At 31.6% G+C, this 17,513-nt stretch overlaps 1 protein-coding gene across 1 annotated transcript in view; it reads right to left on the minus strand.

The window, feature by feature from the left end:
- LOC145313303 (LIM/homeobox protein Lhx5-like) overlaps window positions 1-17,513 on the minus strand; it is a 42,378-nt gene that overhangs the window by 13,707 nt on the left and 11,158 nt on the right. Inside the window, exons 4-5 of the mRNA XM_080152634.1 lie at window positions 10,846-10,959; window positions 9,220-9,317 (exon numbers count right to left, since the gene is read on the minus strand). Coding sequence (XP_080008760.1) covers window positions 9,220-9,317; window positions 10,846-10,959 — 212 coding nt within the window. The remainder of the gene's footprint in view (window positions 1-9,219; window positions 9,318-10,845; window positions 10,960-17,513) is intronic.

A 17,513-nucleotide genomic window follows, 5' to 3' on the forward strand; every position in this document is an offset into this window, starting at 1 on the left:
ACATTTGAATTAGATAAGAATTATTCTACATAGAAAATAGAAAGGGTTTGTGACTCTAGTTAACTCTGTATTAATTATCCAATATCGCTGGCCAGAACATAAAAAGGGGGAGGGCAAGTTATTTTCAATCCAATAAACGATATATCTTTTTTTCTCTCAATTTTACACTTTTTCTATATTTTTGGCCCTTTCTCTCTTTTATGCTTTTGCGAGTTAGTGTAAGTTTTGAAAGTAATATATTATACTTCTCAAAAGTTTTTCTCACCTTTTCGCTTTTTACCTTCTTTTAAGGTACAAGACTTAAAAAATAAGTTCATTTTGTTTTCCTCCCTTTTGAACTCTTAGTTTTTAGTCATGTCAAATTTTTCCATTTTGAAATTTGAATATGAAAAAGCAAAAAAGTATTGTGCATTAAAGAAAAAATTAAAATTTTGATTTGCTAATTAAATCTTTTTGATGAAATTTAAATTGAATAACAATCATTATACGTATACATACGAACATACCAGTCATAAGTGGTAAATAAATTTTGAAAATGCTTTGAATTTAAATGGAATTTAAACAAAGATTGCAGGGGCGTCCAAGCCTTTTTTTTGTGGGGCCCACAGTGAGCCCAGGAATCCAACTTTGTGGAAAAAATTATTTATGCCCAAAATCGAACTTTAGAAAATCAATTATTTTAAAAGTCCATTTTAAAATTCAACATATTAGAGGAGGTTTGCCATTTTAAATTAATGAAAAATTTAAAAAATTAAAGTTTTTATGGCCTTCTGAAGTTGTTACCCTGGAATTCACGAAATTTAGATACAAAAATCTCCCAAAAAAAATATTTTTAAATTTTTTTTTGTTTTACTTGCCATTTAATCAAATATTAACTTAGGACGTAATGTAATAACATTTTAGAAACGTCGTGCAATTATCTAATGCTGGATAACAAGAAACAAAATAGTTTTGTATAAAAAAACCTCTTGAATCCATATTAAAGAAAGTTGGTGAAAATGCAAAAAAAAGCACGTTGAATATTTTTTTAAGCTCTGATTCAAATACCTTGATCTTTTTAGCAACGAGGTGAAAATTTTTAGGATGAAGTTCTAGCATTAATTAGGCAATATATAAGAGGATCCCATTGGTCTTATCAACTTTCACTTAGTTGCTTAACCTCTATAGATATTTTTGTAAAGGTCGTTTTAAGCTATTTTTAGTGTATAATCCTTATATAATTTGTTGCCGAATTTCATTATAGAGAAAAATCCTTTTACAGGGTAAAAATCTGGCAAAATGCCTTTCCGAAAAATCATGGCATAAAATTTTCCCACCAGTGGTGGAAAAGTTAGAGCACCTCAAAATAAAATTTTACTATGCCCTTGTGTATTGGACCCTGAGGGCCTCCTGGAGTGGCTACCAGAAATCTAAAGGTATCTTTAGAACCACAATGGCCGGCTCAAATGCAACAGAAGAAGTCAGAGATAATTGCCGGCCGCCTTCCGTCCTTTAATTGGCGGCAAAGTTAGCACACCAAAAAAATGACAATTTTTTGTTGTGTTTTTTGCACACAGGGCGGCGTGTGTTTGTGGCGCAGCCACGTGTATTATTACTTTTTTGTAGGTCATTCCAAGCTGGATTGGCGGGTGTGCGGCTGGAGGTGGTCTGACCGGCCGTTTGGCCGACAGCCGCAGTTAAAGGTCGCAAAAATTGTCAAAAATTGAAGTTTTTGAGGATTTTTGGCATGCCAGTGCGGCCAGACTGCTTGGCTGACAGGCCTGGGACACATGTCACCTGACACACTGGGCCATTGCCCATCTTTGCTATTTTGCACAATTTTTTTCCCATCACTTCCCTGGCCGTGATGGCCATTCAAAGTGGCCTGGGTCAAAATCGACCAAATACCAATTTTTGGGGGTGATATTTTGACCCCCCAATCATCTAGAGAGGGAGGAAGGGGTAATCTTGTTAACTCTGTAAAAGGTACTATAAAAACCTTTTAATTAAAAAAAAAATTGGTTGATTTGGTTGAAAAATAAGGAAGTTATTAATTTTTTCCACAAAATTGGATTCCTGGGCTTACTGTGTGGGGGGGTAAAAATTTTGTAAGGGGGGGATAAAATGGCGCGCGAAGCGCGCCGCAATTTTTTTTTACCCCCCCCCCCCCCAAAATTTTTACCCCGGGGGTAAAATTTGATTGGGGGGGGGTTATTACCCCCCCTGAAATCTGTTGGCAGGGGTAAATTAAGTTTACCCCCCCCCAAAATTTACCCCCGGGGTAAAATTTTTGGGGGGGGGTAATTTAAATTTTATTAAATATATAGTATTAAAAATGCACGCGAAGCGCGCAAAAATTTTTTTTATTAGAGATTTTTAATTTTTTGGGGGGGGGGGTATTTACCCCCCCAAAATCGTTTGGGGGGGGGTAATCGCCACATTACCCCCCCCCCCTCCCCCCTTGGACGCCTATGAAAGATTACACCTTTAAAAGTATGCCAGCTACTTTTCTTGCACTAATTTGTAAAGGTGTTTTAGAATATTTGGATAAGTTAGATGGTTATCTATTAATGAGTCTTGGCATACTTGTACCAAATCGTTAAGTGTTTCTATAAACCAACGATATTTAGGACATAATAGCAATGCGCAATATTTCCTTTGATTGTCTGTCTATATAGTGTTAATATGATCATAACTAACCCCTCTCGGGCTTTTTTTCCACTTAAAAAAATAATTATCAATAATATTCGCTATAAATTTCGTTAGTGTTGTTTTGTAAGAACAATTAAAATTGAATAGTTAAGCACAAGCTATTCTTTTGCCACCCATCCTTTAGAAACTGCCAGCGATACAGGGATGGTTTATTGCAGGATAAAGTTTAATATTTTGTCTACCATTTAAAACACCCAATACAATGGTCTAACCCTGTCATTTCCTAAAATTGGGAACCAGTGAAATATTTTATAAAGTTATGTAAATACTAAATATGTATCGTATAAAGCTTAGCTTCTCTCAATCATTAGATGTATAAAACTGCATATACATAATTCTTCTTAAGTTTTTCGGTTTCAATTCTATTATACAAAATCGAATATGCCCTCAACAGATAATAAAAACTTTATGAACCAGAGATTCTTCAAAATCCATTGAGATTTATAAAGATTAGTATACCACCCTGACTTTATATATAACTCCGCCCCTAGTTATTCAGAATAGGTGTTCTCTATTGAATATTTCTTGCTACTGGCTATACACATTAGCTGAAGTTAAAAATCAAGTCGAAATTTTAACCTTAACTTTTAGCATTAATACTTTCAGAGATAATATTCAAAATTAGCTTTACTTTTTGAATTCTTATAAACAAAACTTTTTATAAATATTATGAAAACTCGATCAAAACCCATATTTACGAAATTTCTTCTGTATGTAAAACTTGCTGCTTCGCCCCTAGCCTCTAGGGGCTATGCCCCAAGAGGTAATTAAAAAAATATAGAGGTGCGCCCACTTCGATTTCGAAATTTTCGGGAAAAAAATTGGGGGGGTCTTTTTTGTTTTTTTGGGGTTGTGAGTTTCCCACCCCTCCAAGAAAATAGCCTAAAACCACCACAGGGCCAGTAGGTATTTTCCCTGAAAAGTAGAATCCAATCAGTTCAGTGGTTACCGAGATCTTAAAGGACAGACAGACGGGCTCCTTAATAAAAATCCCATCAAAAACCTCAGTCATTTAAATTTGACTTGTGCTATCTTATGCTGGTACTCAATACTTAGACATTGTATTATATATAGACCATCATTTTCTCTCTTATCTGATCTTATACAAGTAGGGTTAAAATAGACTACCTCATCTATTGTTAGGAACTCAAATTTTTTTCTCATTATAAAACAACTTAGAATGAGCAGAGAGTGTGTGGACAATGGAAAGAAAATATATTATAAACTCATTCTACCATTGGTTTGTTTAAAGGGAACGGGAGCAATTGATGCATAGTATTTTTTGTTAGTGAATAAACTATGTTTATGTTTGATATTTGGTTTATCAACTAAAACGTTGGGTTTTACCATTGTTATATATGTATAAAAAAAAATACTGTAAATTGCAAAAGTACTTTAATTAAACTGTTTACAATATTACAAGTTACCATTAAATAATATACTTTTGTGTCAAAGCTTTTAAAAAACAAGTTGAACTCATCAAAACATTTGATGATATTGCACCAAAAAATGCTCTACTTTTCAAAGTTTTTTTATATAAAACCATGGTGAAACCTAACTTTTTAGTCGATAAACCAAATATTAAAACTAAACCTAGTATATTCACTACAAAAATACTATGGATCAATGCTGGAAGGTGCTTAGCATCACTTACTCTCGTTCGTGGATAGTTTCCTTTGGTAGGAATGGTTGGATCAGAATCTAACATAATATTATTTTCATAATTCGGAGGGGGGTGATTTATTTATCGTTCATTTCATATCTATGAATCCATGAAAATAAGTTTTTTTTAAACGTAACTCTAGATGTTATATTTTAATGCAAATAAATGATTTATAAATACAAAATTAAGTAAAAGAAGTTGTTTTAGGAAAACTAATAGAGATAAGGAACCAATTGAAGAGATGCTTCACCCCAAAGCCTTCAGCCACCCAAAATTACTCCCATATGCAGATATTTGCATTTTTGGTGCTATTTTATTGTTTGAGTGCATGTTTGTGTATTTCTCTGCGTTTGGCGCATTTTTTGTGTGTGTATGTGTGTGAAAGACTAAAATAATGAGTTCTACTAAGTATATATTTATAGGAAGGCTAGACCCAAATGTTTAATAACCCATGTTGGGGGCGCCCCCGGCAAATTGTTAGAAACCAAAACACAAGCAAAAAGAAATTACATGAAGGGTGTCTCTGTAAGAAATTCTGCCTAATTTTTATCCCCCCACACACACACACACACATACAAACACACACACATTCACCCTTTACAGTTGGGTGGTGGAGAAAATATCTATTTTCTTTTTTTTAAAAGGGGTGTATATACAACGCTGGCAAAATTTAAGGGGTGTGCGTCAATTTACCAGTTAAAGGATGCCTTTTAGACTTTTTAGTGTGACGATGAAGTATAGGCTGGACTTTAGTGGGTTGTTTCCAATCCCCCCCCCCCCCCCCAACGTCAATAAAACAGTACCCCACTTAAGTGCATATAACAAAAGAGGCAATTGTTGAATATAAATACCAAAATCCATTAAAAACTTTGTAGTGAATATCTTTAGGTTATGAGAAATATTATGAACCATCCAACTGCTTTTCCTACTACCCCACTGTTCAACCTTTTCTCATAATTTCTTTTTCCATCATCCCTTTTACCGACAGAATCTATGCTGCTATGCTATGCATGGTGGTTTAAATGAGAAAGGCCACCAAGAAGCCTACAAAAACTTTATGAGATTGGATAGAAACCCCTAAAGAAAAATCCCTAAAGGACAAATTCTGAAATAAAAGTACAGCAAATGTTTAAATTTAAGTCAAAATCTCACAAACTAAAAACCGTTTTAAAATAATTAATTCTAAGGCAGTGAGGAAGGGGACTGCAAGTTAAGCAGATTTACAACCCTTATCTCCCCAAAAATTTGCCAAAGTAAGAATTTATGAAAAAATACTTTAGGGGAAAGATCCTTTATAGTCCAATGTCCTTACTTTTGAAACTTAATTAAATGTCTAATTTTAACAAAAAAAACTTTATAATATAATTCTATTGAGAAACTTTTTAGCGGGAATCTTTACCCCACAGCCGAAATTGTGTATCTAAGGTTGGTAGTGAAAAAGCGTGTTTTCAACACGGGATTTAATACGACAGTGTCCACACAAAAAAACACAGTAATTTTGAAATCATTTTTCTCCGAGGTCCATATATAAGGACATAAAAAAAATGTTGCTTTCTTTGTGGGTATATGAAATAGGATTCTGATTTATCAGTCTTTGGATTTCCTTGATTCAGAACAATCTACTAAATAAAAAAATCTTTCCGTGGATAATTTTTATGTGGTTTTTTTGTACTGTTTTGTACGACAACCTAATATGCTTCTTGCTGACACGAATTTTCAATGAAATTTCTGAGAGATTAATGGCTAGTTTATTAATCATAATCATTCTTATCAAACTATAAAACCTCCAAATCTAATACCTTTTGTTAAAGAGATCAAGGGTGAGCAATGTACACATCAAAAAATGGCGCAAATCTTTATCAGGGGAAAGGAAAAATATAATCTTCAAAAATAAGGAAATGATTTAGAATCAAAATTTAATTTCATAGTATAACTTCTTCTATTTTGAGAATAATATCTAAATTAAAGGATCATTGATTTTTATGCATAGTTTTTCTTTTTGGGGGCTATATCAAAAGGAAGGATGTTGCAACCTTTCCCTCCAAAAAATAGCTTGAAACCTGCCCTGAGTCAAAATTAAACTTCCTTGATAATTATTGAAAGTTGGGCAGCCGTTTGCGATGTCTTATACTCTTTAGAATTCATGAAACTTATTTGGAATTCAAGGCAAAAAAAAATTCATATCAGCCTACTGAACCCAGCCCCTATAATTATCCAAGAAGTGAAGGCTGCCTAAACATTTCTTTGTGCCTCAAATATCATAATATGCATACACACAGAATAAGTCATTTTATAGATATAATATACGTGGATATTATGACAAGGAAATTTTTCGTCAATTTTGGTTGCTAAAATAGTCATAAATTATTGGTCAGTACGTTCCTACAGTGGAAAGGAAGAAGTGGGCCTAAAAGGGGTAGATGGGGGGTATCGTTATATTAGTCAGCTGGAAGTACCAATTTATTAGAGCAGACGAAAATCTGATACAATGTCCAAGTAATTATATATCGTTTATTATATAAGTAATCATAATGTCGACTTTATTTCAGTTAAAAGGCCCTTGAAATAAGCCTCTAAGAATTTTTTGACATTTCATTTTTGAATTCAGAAACATTTGTTGAAATCTTTTTATGGTTTATTTCTCTAGGTAACAATTTAACAAAATTAAAATCACAATATGAATTTACAACCATTTTTCGATATTTTTCTTTTTTATTTTGTGTTTTTTTAGACAACATGATTTATTTTTTTAATATTGTATTTTCCTCTTTCTAAATGAGAAGGGAATGACCTAGAACAATTTGGTCCTAATGTCAAGAACAGCCACCAAAACTAAATAAATTCATTTTCCCTGTCCAACTTTTAGATGGTCGGGAAGATGAAAAAAATCTTGTTTACTTAAACCTTTTTATATCAGAGAGGTTAGAAAAATATTGATTTAGTTTGTTTATAAATTTTCCCCCTTAAAATATTATACCTATTCAAGGTAGAATTTCGTAGCTAAGATATTTCACTGTCATTTCCCAAAATTCATGTATTAAACTCTTTTAATGAAGTTTACCATGATCATATGAGAAAATGGTACTTTTTAAAGTCGAAGCTTTTCTATAATTAGGGTAGGTCCGTCCGTCCGATCGGAACGGATAGCTTTTTTCGTTAATTTGGGCATGTTAGAATTGTCCTATCGATTTCAAACTTTGCATGGTGATTCCTGTAGTAGTTAGTTAGAAAACGTAGAAACTCTATAATCGTTATCAGAATGTCCGTAGGTTCATTATAAACATGACGATTTTTAACTTCTTTTAACAAAAAGGTTTTACATGATATAATTATCCGATTGATCTGATTTTTGGAATAATGATTCCTAGGAAAACAAAGTACAATGTTATATGCGAAGCATCTCTATAATAAAGTCTTAAAAATGTAAGTATGTCCTTAAACATTATCCTGTATTTATTAAGTTTTTGAACAAATTTACTTACAATTTTGTTCGACTTTTATTTTTATGTTCTGATGATTTAGTTCTTACTTTCTTCAAGTGTTAATGTTCGTTGGTCCCACCGTTTCAGAGCATTGCTTTTATGGATGTTGTCATCCTTGCTCATTTTCAACCTCAAAAGAAATATTCAGACAAAAAAGATACACACACTCACAAACATACAAATCTAGTTTAACCTAAATCCCAAGTTTTACTCCGTGCAATGTTACTCTTATAGGGTAGGTCACACAGTTTTTACATAAAAGAGATTAAAGAAACTTTCTTAAAAATTTATTAAATGCATTCTAGGAAAGGTTAAAATAAATGGCCCTTAAAAAGGTTATTCTAGGTTAAAAATTTGCATTTATTTAGCTTTAGAAGAAAGATAATATGCGAAATATAAAACAATCAAAAGGAAATTTGATGAAATAATATTTGTACGTTGTGTTATTAGTGACACAGACAAACAGACGGACTTATAGACAGTTCTTTGCTATAATGCAGAAGTGCAAAAAATAAAAGACTATAAAAAATGTATCAAATTGTGGAATACTTGATTTATTTGCTTTATTTGTATGTATGAAGCATAATTCCCCTTACAACTATTGTCTTTAGACATGCACTGTTAAAAATTCAACATTTACTTCATAAAATTTTGGGAAAATTATGATTATAATTAAATTTTGAATAACCTTAATCAATCTTGATAACTTTTGACCCCTCATTCTAACACCCATATGCAGGGAAAAGGGAATGTGATTCTGACAAACAATTCTAAAGGAAAATTTCCGCACAACCCCCTTCTCTTTTTTCTCCGCCTTCTTACCCACTCCCCTTCAGTTACGTAGAAAAAAAAACAAGTTTTACTTCAACTTTACTCCAATAAAATATTAAATTTTGCGGCATTTTCAATTGGAATTAATTGGCTGAATAGCAGCCCCTGCCCATATGGTATTAAGATATGTTAAAATAAAACAATATCCATAAATGTGAAAGAACCTTTGTCTGGAAGTCATAACTCAACATTGTAATTGGTAGTTCCTTTTTTTATTAGGCGATACCTTTTTTCATGACGACATAAGTCCCCAAAAGTATTCATCACAATAAAATTTGGAAGATTTTTTATAGTGCTTGCTTGTTGAATTATTACAGTTACTATAGAAAACAATTACGCTGACTTGAGGCCGCCATATATTACATAGATATGAAATTTCATTAAGATACTTACAGTAGATAAAGAAGGCGGGTTCATTAAGCACAAACAAAATAAGGGGTTTCTACTTTATTTTTAGAATATCAATACTAGCTTTAGATTTAAAATGTCATAGAGTTTTGAAGACTACAAATTTGTGTAAAATTGTCCCAGGAATCGCCAAAATAGTTTTACCTGAATGTATATTTTTACATGTGTCCAGATAATCTCGTTTACAAACAAATTTATCTTCGTCCACGACGTAAAGCTCTTCGCCAGTCAGCAGTTGCTTCCTACAACAATTTTTGTTCTTGTTAGACATTTTAAATTACAGTATTTTATGTTTCTAATAGAAAATTAACAGTAAGGAAGGGGCTGTTTATTATGATAGTCCCCAAATTTTTATAATAAAGTTTTCTTATTCGTTAGCCTAATCTATAGTGGCAAAATTTTGTGTATCAATATTGGGGATGTACATCAACCTATCGGCCATTGTCTTATTCCTTTACATTCCTAGAAAATTAGTGTAAAACAGCTTTAAAAGCACAACTTCAAATAATGCAGCTTTTTTTAGATCAACATTAAAATATATAAAAGTGTAAATCTAACAAAATATAAAAAGGCATAAATTAGTGATAAAAATGTTAATCTTATTCCTAACAATTTATTCAGTTAAGTTATAGATGTTTAGTACTTTGTTTGATTGAGCCGTATTTTATATATTTCATTCCCAAGTCAAGTCACTCTTTGTTTAATTATCAATTAATACAGCCGTGGAAGCAAAACTTGACGGTTGCCGAGCCCTGCGTAAAACATCCTGTAAAGTAATGCAAGCATGCAAATGTGCTAATATTATTTGCTTAGTGCACATATCTTTCAATTGTGAGCAAAATTGTTGAAGTTTTGTTGATATGCTGCTGCCCCCCTCTCTAATTGATTATCTTGTTTCCCGAGTAAATTTGTTCATTTGCTAGGACAGGGACAGTTATACTGCAATTGTAGGGTAGCTACTCTTAAACAAATTTATGTCCTAACGTTTGTCTGTGAGTTACAGATACAAGATTATTGTGACTGAAACTGTCTTTGCTTTTTTTTCAAATCTAAAAACATAACAATTGCCTACTTTTATAAGTCATAATTAGTGATTAATTGGCAAAATTTGCATAAAAATAAGATAGTGGCAACAAAAGAAACGTCTATAAAAACTTAAACTATATGCAAACATTTTATGATTAAATTCATTGAAAATCTACCACTTTTATGTGGAGCTATGAAGAGAGTTTACTTGTCCTACTCTAGCTGGCACTTTAACAGGAAACAAAATATTTCAAAATAATTATTGCACTCGAATGTCAGATATTTTTCTTGTCAATTATAATCATGGATTTTTGTTGTTCAATAGTTTTTATTTCAAATTTTTATGTATTTTTACATTGACTTTTTACATATACAGTGACACGTTCTTGACGATAGCTAAGATTGAATAACAATGAAATACAAACCAATTTTAAAACGAAATATATCGTAAGAAAATAAACGGATTGGCATGAAACGACATAAAAAGAAGAGAAATTTAAGGAACAGAACTTCGAAATGAACACAGAGCTGAAAGAAAAGACTAAGAGAAAGGTAGAAACGACCTAAAAAGACAAATAGACAAAACGACGGACCGTAAAGAACCCAAAGTGACAAAACAAAATGGGTTTCCTGTTTTCAAAGGCCTTTCTACTTTTTTTTCCCTCCCGCTAAAACATATACCTCTCTGATAAAAGTCTGATTATTTTTCATTTTTCTCAAATATTAACTTTAAAGAATTATTACCTGCATATATGACAAGTGAAACATTTGAGATGAAAGACTCTTTCCTTGGCTTTTCTGATCATATCCTGGGGGCTCAAACCCTCCCCACATCCAGAACATTTGGGCCCAAACTTCCTGAATAACAATAAAATCATAAATTGGAAATTTCTTTATCCCCATAAAGATATGAAAACATATAAATTTCATAGCTTTGGATAAACTTAAAACATTTTTTTAGTAGAGAACATTCTTTTAACTTCTTTTGCATTAGTGATTCAAAAATTAATCTATATATATTTTCTAATTCTTTTAGACGAAAAGAATGAAAAGTATATGAAAATGGCCAAGATAAGCAAAATTTACACAGACAAACCATATCCTACTGTGCATACAAGAAGGACAGGTAATTATTTTCATTTACTTAAAGCCAAAAGAATAGAAAATCCAAAGATATTTGTTAAGATTTGTCCAATAAGCTGGGCACAAAACAGAAGCAGAGCAATTTAAGAAGAATGCGACACACACACAAACTTTTTGGAGACCACTGTTTTAGAGGTCCAAACAAATAACATTAAAAACTTTTTTTTTTAATTAGGGGATGAGTGAAAACTATATTATGCCTTTTTGAAAAAAAACCTTTAAACGATGGTTTACTTGTATTTAATGTGTCTTAAGACACGGCCATTAACAAGTATTTGTGGGGTGTATATACACTTTCGTATATTATCTCATTTGCATAGTGCTGCATATTCGCAAAAAAAAGACACCTTAGTTATTACATTAGTCCCAAAAGTTTTACAATAACAATTTTCTTTTTTGTTGGCTCAACCACTTTGGGGACAGTTTTTGAATTTTAATTAATTGGTTCATTGAGTTGAGTGTCCAAACGTTCGACTAATAATTGTAATCTACAGGAGGGATAATTTTGTGTTTTAATAAAGAGGATGTACATAAATTTATCGTCCAGTGTCTTAACCCTTTCCAAATAAATAAAAGGTTGTGCCAAAAGACTAAAGGCACCCCAAAGAGAAAGTGACAGTTTGTGCTATAGTAAAAATATTCGGTTCTGATTATTTGATTATGTGGAAACCTTTGGGGAAAGTGATGCACACCCATTAATGGTCATATTAAATTTTGCATTATTTATAGCCATGGTTTTATATTTGACCACATGTGTGTCTATTCATGTCGCGATGCATTGTGAGTGATTGATTGATAACTGCTTTAGGTTTGAACTATCTTGGGTATTTAAAATCAATTTTTATATTTTTTCCTAGTGGCTTTGCCCTAGACTCTAGGGACTTTATCATTGATATGACAGACGCATAAAATAGCATAAATCCACAAAAGCATAACAAAATCGACCTTCCCATTTACTAGAACTTTTGCTTGAAACAAAAATATTAATTTTTATTGTAATTATTATAGATATGATTATTTTGTGTTTAACATTTTATTTTATTAATTAAGCTAATATTTTAAAAAGTGAACAAAAAAGACGAACTATCTAAAGTTTTTTTTTTACTTTTGCAAATTTGAAAGTCATTAAGCTGAAAATATTTCTACTTTCTTTTACCTAACCTTGTCAGACGGACTGACATCACATAAAGAGACACTTTCGCTGTTCACACATTTCAACAAATAATTTAGGCTCTAAATACAGCAAAAAAATTAATACCATGGCTACTCTACAACTGGAGTATTATTGCTAGTCTTGCCGTTAGGAACGTCACTTAAAGATAGTTAATAATATAATACAGCATATTTAGACTCTACAGTATCCACACAGGTTATATCTTACAGTTTGTTGCTGCGCTATTTGTGAAAAAATGACCTACTAGACATCTCTTATATCACCAATATCAACAGCTTTCCGCGGATATAAAATGTAAAATTATAAGATTAAAACCAGTTTCTTTGCCCCTAGATGCAAAAGGAACGGCCTAAAAACTGGTTTTAATCTTACGACTGTACATTTTAAATTCGTAGAAAACTGGATATAATACGATGTTAGACATAATTTTTTCGTAAGGATGAGAACCGGTTCTAATTTTTTAGAATCGGTTTCGAATGAATACGAGAATAGTTATTTCTCGCATCGTATTATAAACATCTTTCCGCGGATATGGAATATTCGTAGAAAGCAGGATATAATACGATGCTAGACATAGTTTTTTTGTATGGATAAGAACCGGTTCCATCCACCGGATTCGAATGAATACGAGAAAAAGATTTACACTTTATGTTGTAATTTAAAAATCTACCTTTGACAAATTCCTTTTTTTAAGAAAAACTAGTATTTCATATTTTGGACATTTTGCGGCCTGACAAAGCCAAAATTACCCCTTTTATTTTCAACTTTGCAGAGATATAATACAAACAGAGATCTAAAGGGATAAGACAATGGCTGATAAATTGATGTACATAACCAATGATATTAAAAAAAAAAAAAATTTCGCATTTTTACCTGGACATATTGCAGCCTGACAAAGCCAAAATTACCCCACTTGATTAGGAAGCAATACTTTTCAACTTTGCAGAGATATAATATTAACAGGAATCTAAAGGGATAAGGCATTTGCTTGTAAATTGATGTACATCCACATTCCACAATGATGATACAAAAATTACCTCTTCCATAAATTACAATTAGAGGTTGAACCGTTTGGACACTTAAGTTAATGAACCAACCAATCAAAATTCAATTGGTTGAGTCAGCGAATAAGAAAAAGTTATTATAAAACTTATTATAAAAAAACAGCCCAATGTCCCCTGCCTCCCTGAATACTGAGGACTATTACAGTGTGGACGGGCAAACTTTTGCAAAGTATTTGAAACTATATTAACCATAATTATTCCTAATAGCTCCTCTCAATAGTTGACTCTGTACTTATATTAGTTATAGAATAATCATTATTATTTGTATTATTTTATATGGAAATTCTCTTTTAATGGACAAGTTTTAAGTTTTTTTTTGTTGTTTACGCAAATTTGCTTCTTTGTTGTTTTGGTATGCTAGTTTAACAAAACTCTAAAAGAGTTGTTTTTTGCACAGTTTTCCGTATTTCTTCAAATTTTGAATGAATATCAATACTTAAAGAATGAATGATCCTTCTATATTACCTCTAATGTTACTACTGGTTGAATGGTTGGTTGACTAAACTGTCAAAAGTAAAACTTTGCTGCTATATAATAGAGGTTTAAAGGGTTACTACAGAGCCTTACAAGGGAATATCTGTTTAAAAACTTTTAAACGTTGCTAAAGGATTCTACTGTAAAAAAACGAATTTGGGAATAAATATCGATGGTGTTGTATTACAGACAATTGTCCACGAATAGGAAAATCTTTAAGTAAAGGATAAATTATTGGGCCTGAAGACCTTTAGTTCCTCACGGCTAACAAGAAATGGATCAATCCTATGATTTATTTTCAATTGAGTAAAACTTTTACAAAACTATATGATACATGTGTTTTAAGCATGGTATAAATTCAGCAGAAACGATTCATATGAGAACCGTTTTGGAATTCTTTGTATTATCAGCCGCTTTTTAAAAATCTTTAGGCAAGATTCGTAGTTTGTTAGGAGATATCGTCACATATATCTTTTTACCCCCTCAAATACAGAGTCTCTAGGGGCAAGGGGAGAAGCTACTAGTAATACATCTCTTTCATGGCAAAATATTTATCTTGACGATGCAATATAAATACTAAAGGGCCAAATAAAGAATTAACTTCAACAATAACAAAAATATCTTTCTAAATTAAATCAAATTGTACAAAAAGTATAAAGTTTATGATTTAGGCTGTTCATGAAAAAAATAATTTATTAAGATTAACTTGATGTCAAAAAGTTTGAAAACTGTGAGTGAAAATTGCAAGCTGGAACATTTCATATTCTAAATTAGTTCAAAACAAAATTAAAATGCTAATTTAATAAAAACAAGGTTAGAAGTATTTTTAAATTTTATATTTTTTCCCATAGGGCTTCGTAACCGATTAATATCCACTGGATTAGAACCGGTCCTTAGCTATTCAGAAAAATTATGTATAGCATCGTATTACAGACAATTTTCCACGAATATTGAAATAAAAAATCATAAAATTAATACCCCTCGGTGCTACCAAAACTGGTTAAAAAAGTTTTTTTGTTTCTAATTTAAGATTTCGATAATTACTGAACCGATTGAGTTCTCTATTTTAGGGAAGCTTCATATAGACCTAGGGGAGGTTTCATGCTATTCTATTTTGGATTAAAATTTTGGGATGATTTTTAGCTATTTTTCCGCTGTTCCCTAACCCTTTGAATACAGAGCCCCTAGATCTTAGGGATTCAAGGGCAAGTGTAAATTTTAAAAGACATCGGACAAAAAATAACAAGAAAAAAAAGAATCAAGGATTAATTTAAACAGCTGCACCTTTCATAACAAAGTTTTAATTTCCTAATCAAATGCACAAATAGAGACATTCTTGCATAAATAAAATAAAATAATAATAATCTTATTATGAAATAGAATAAGAATGCAGGGAACTAAAGGGATAAGACAATGACCGATAAATAAATGTACATCCCCAATGATGATACACAAATTTACCCATTCTTTAGATTATGATTAGTGTTTGAAACGTTTGGATACTCAGTTTAATGAACCAACAAAAATCCAAAAAAGTACCCAAGATTAATAATTCAACGAATAAGATAATTTTATATAAAACTTTGAGGACATAAACATACAGATATCCCCTCCCTCCCTGATAAGAATGCATATGAAAACATTCCCCTACTCCGTCTATAGTGGTAAATATTTTGAGAAATATTCTTAACACTATCATTTTATAATCCTTTGTTAATCCAACCTCACAGCGAATAGAGAGAAGGAATACACAGAGTTCACAAAATTCTTACTTTCTTAACCTTTTATTTTGAGATTTAATTTAACAATAGGAATATTCGGGTATAGTCCCATTCGTGGCAACGCCTCTTAAGGAGCGTTTCGTCTTATTTTCACAGTAGCTTTTCCCCTATTTCTAGCACCTGCGTGGAGCTCTATCCCTGCGGGGGCAATTGCCTAACCCTGAGGGTCAATCTCCTAACCCAACTAACCTAACCTATCCTAAAATAACCTATCAAAAGCTTCTTTGAAAATACGATGAAACGCCTCTTAAGAGGCGTTGCCATGAAAATGACTATACCCGAATGCATAGCACCCAGAAAAAAACCGCAATATTTTTTAGAGGTTAATCAGGAAGCTACTAGCAAATGTAATATAGCAGTTCTTTAAACTCTAATTGTCTCATGTCAATAAATCTCTCATTGGCATAAAACTAGTTTATATATTATTTTTAGTGTATTATACTTTTAAAGAAACATGTCTTCCTTGTTTTCTATCCAAATGCGATATTTTCTAACCAAAATATTTGCCCTCTGCTACTGACCCTACACTTGTATATCATGATTACCAATTTTTTCTTTGTATTTTTTATAAAAAAAATGTTATCATGCACTATAGCATGACCAAGGGACAAACTTGGCTTAGCTCAGGGGAGCTCTGGTTCTAGTAGATCTAAATTAGAGTGATATACGATGGCCTTAGAATAATTCAAACGATAGACAATTAGACTATTAAACAATTTATATTTTGAGTTATATTTGAAAGGCTTATATGAATTTTATCTTTTTACATTTTTAAAGAATTCTATTAACAAATTGGTGTCATTGAAAAAGCAATTAAGACATCTTTAGCAGCACACAAAAACTATAACATATGAATTTATTAATTTTAAAAGCTTAGATAAATAAAATATCATATAGGGTCTAATCTTCCTCTAATGTAATAATCAATACTTGCAAGGGCAGTGAAGGGAAGTGTAAAGAGGGGTGACACAGAGACGCAAGGGTAACTGGAATTTTGGTTTCCGCTTTGGTTTACACAATATTGATCAAATGGTTCAATCTGTCAATTTGTAAAATATTCATAATATTTTACAAAAAATTTAGGATATTTTATTGATTTTTTTATATTTTTGACCACTACATTTTTTAACATTTTTTAAGCGCAGCTACTATACAACTAGAGAATGTCTGTATATACGAATATTCTTCTGGCTATTACGAAAAATTAAATGGTTGCATTTATGACAAAGCAAACTAACATAAAAGTCAAATCATATTTTTTACTTATACGATATTTACCTTTTATTTTTCGATAGTATTAAAGAAAACATTTATAAACGCCTTTTTCAATGTCTCTTAAAAATACGTTATTTCAATCATTATGCTTTTAACTTTTACTTGTTATTGCTGCGCTAAGTATTTGTATAATACTCTTGTTTTCATGATAATTGCACTGCCAGCCTTAACCACTTTCAACAAAAATATATATTTTACTTGAATTCTATTAATTCTAACAACTGCATATAAGTAACATGATCCAAAAAGTTTTGTAAATTAACCAAACTCAAAATATGAAACAAAAAGCATGTCTACAAATATTAGGAAAAAAACAAGTACGACAACATCCTAAAAGAGAAAAAGAAAAAACAGCAACAATCTAAAATAATGAAGGGTAGAAAAGTGGATATAGTAAAGGGGAGGGTGAAGAAATAATAGACTAATCAGACCGACCTACCAGAACAATCAGACTGTCATGTAGAGTAGATTTGCTACCTGCTTGTCTGCTGTGTTCAATGT

This window comes from Acartia tonsa, chromosome 3 (genome assembly GCF_053477335.1).
Source record: "Acartia tonsa isolate MP-2025a chromosome 3, ASM5347733v1, whole genome shotgun sequence".
NCBI lineage: Eukaryota > Metazoa > Arthropoda > Copepoda > Calanoida > Acartiidae > Acartia > Acartia tonsa.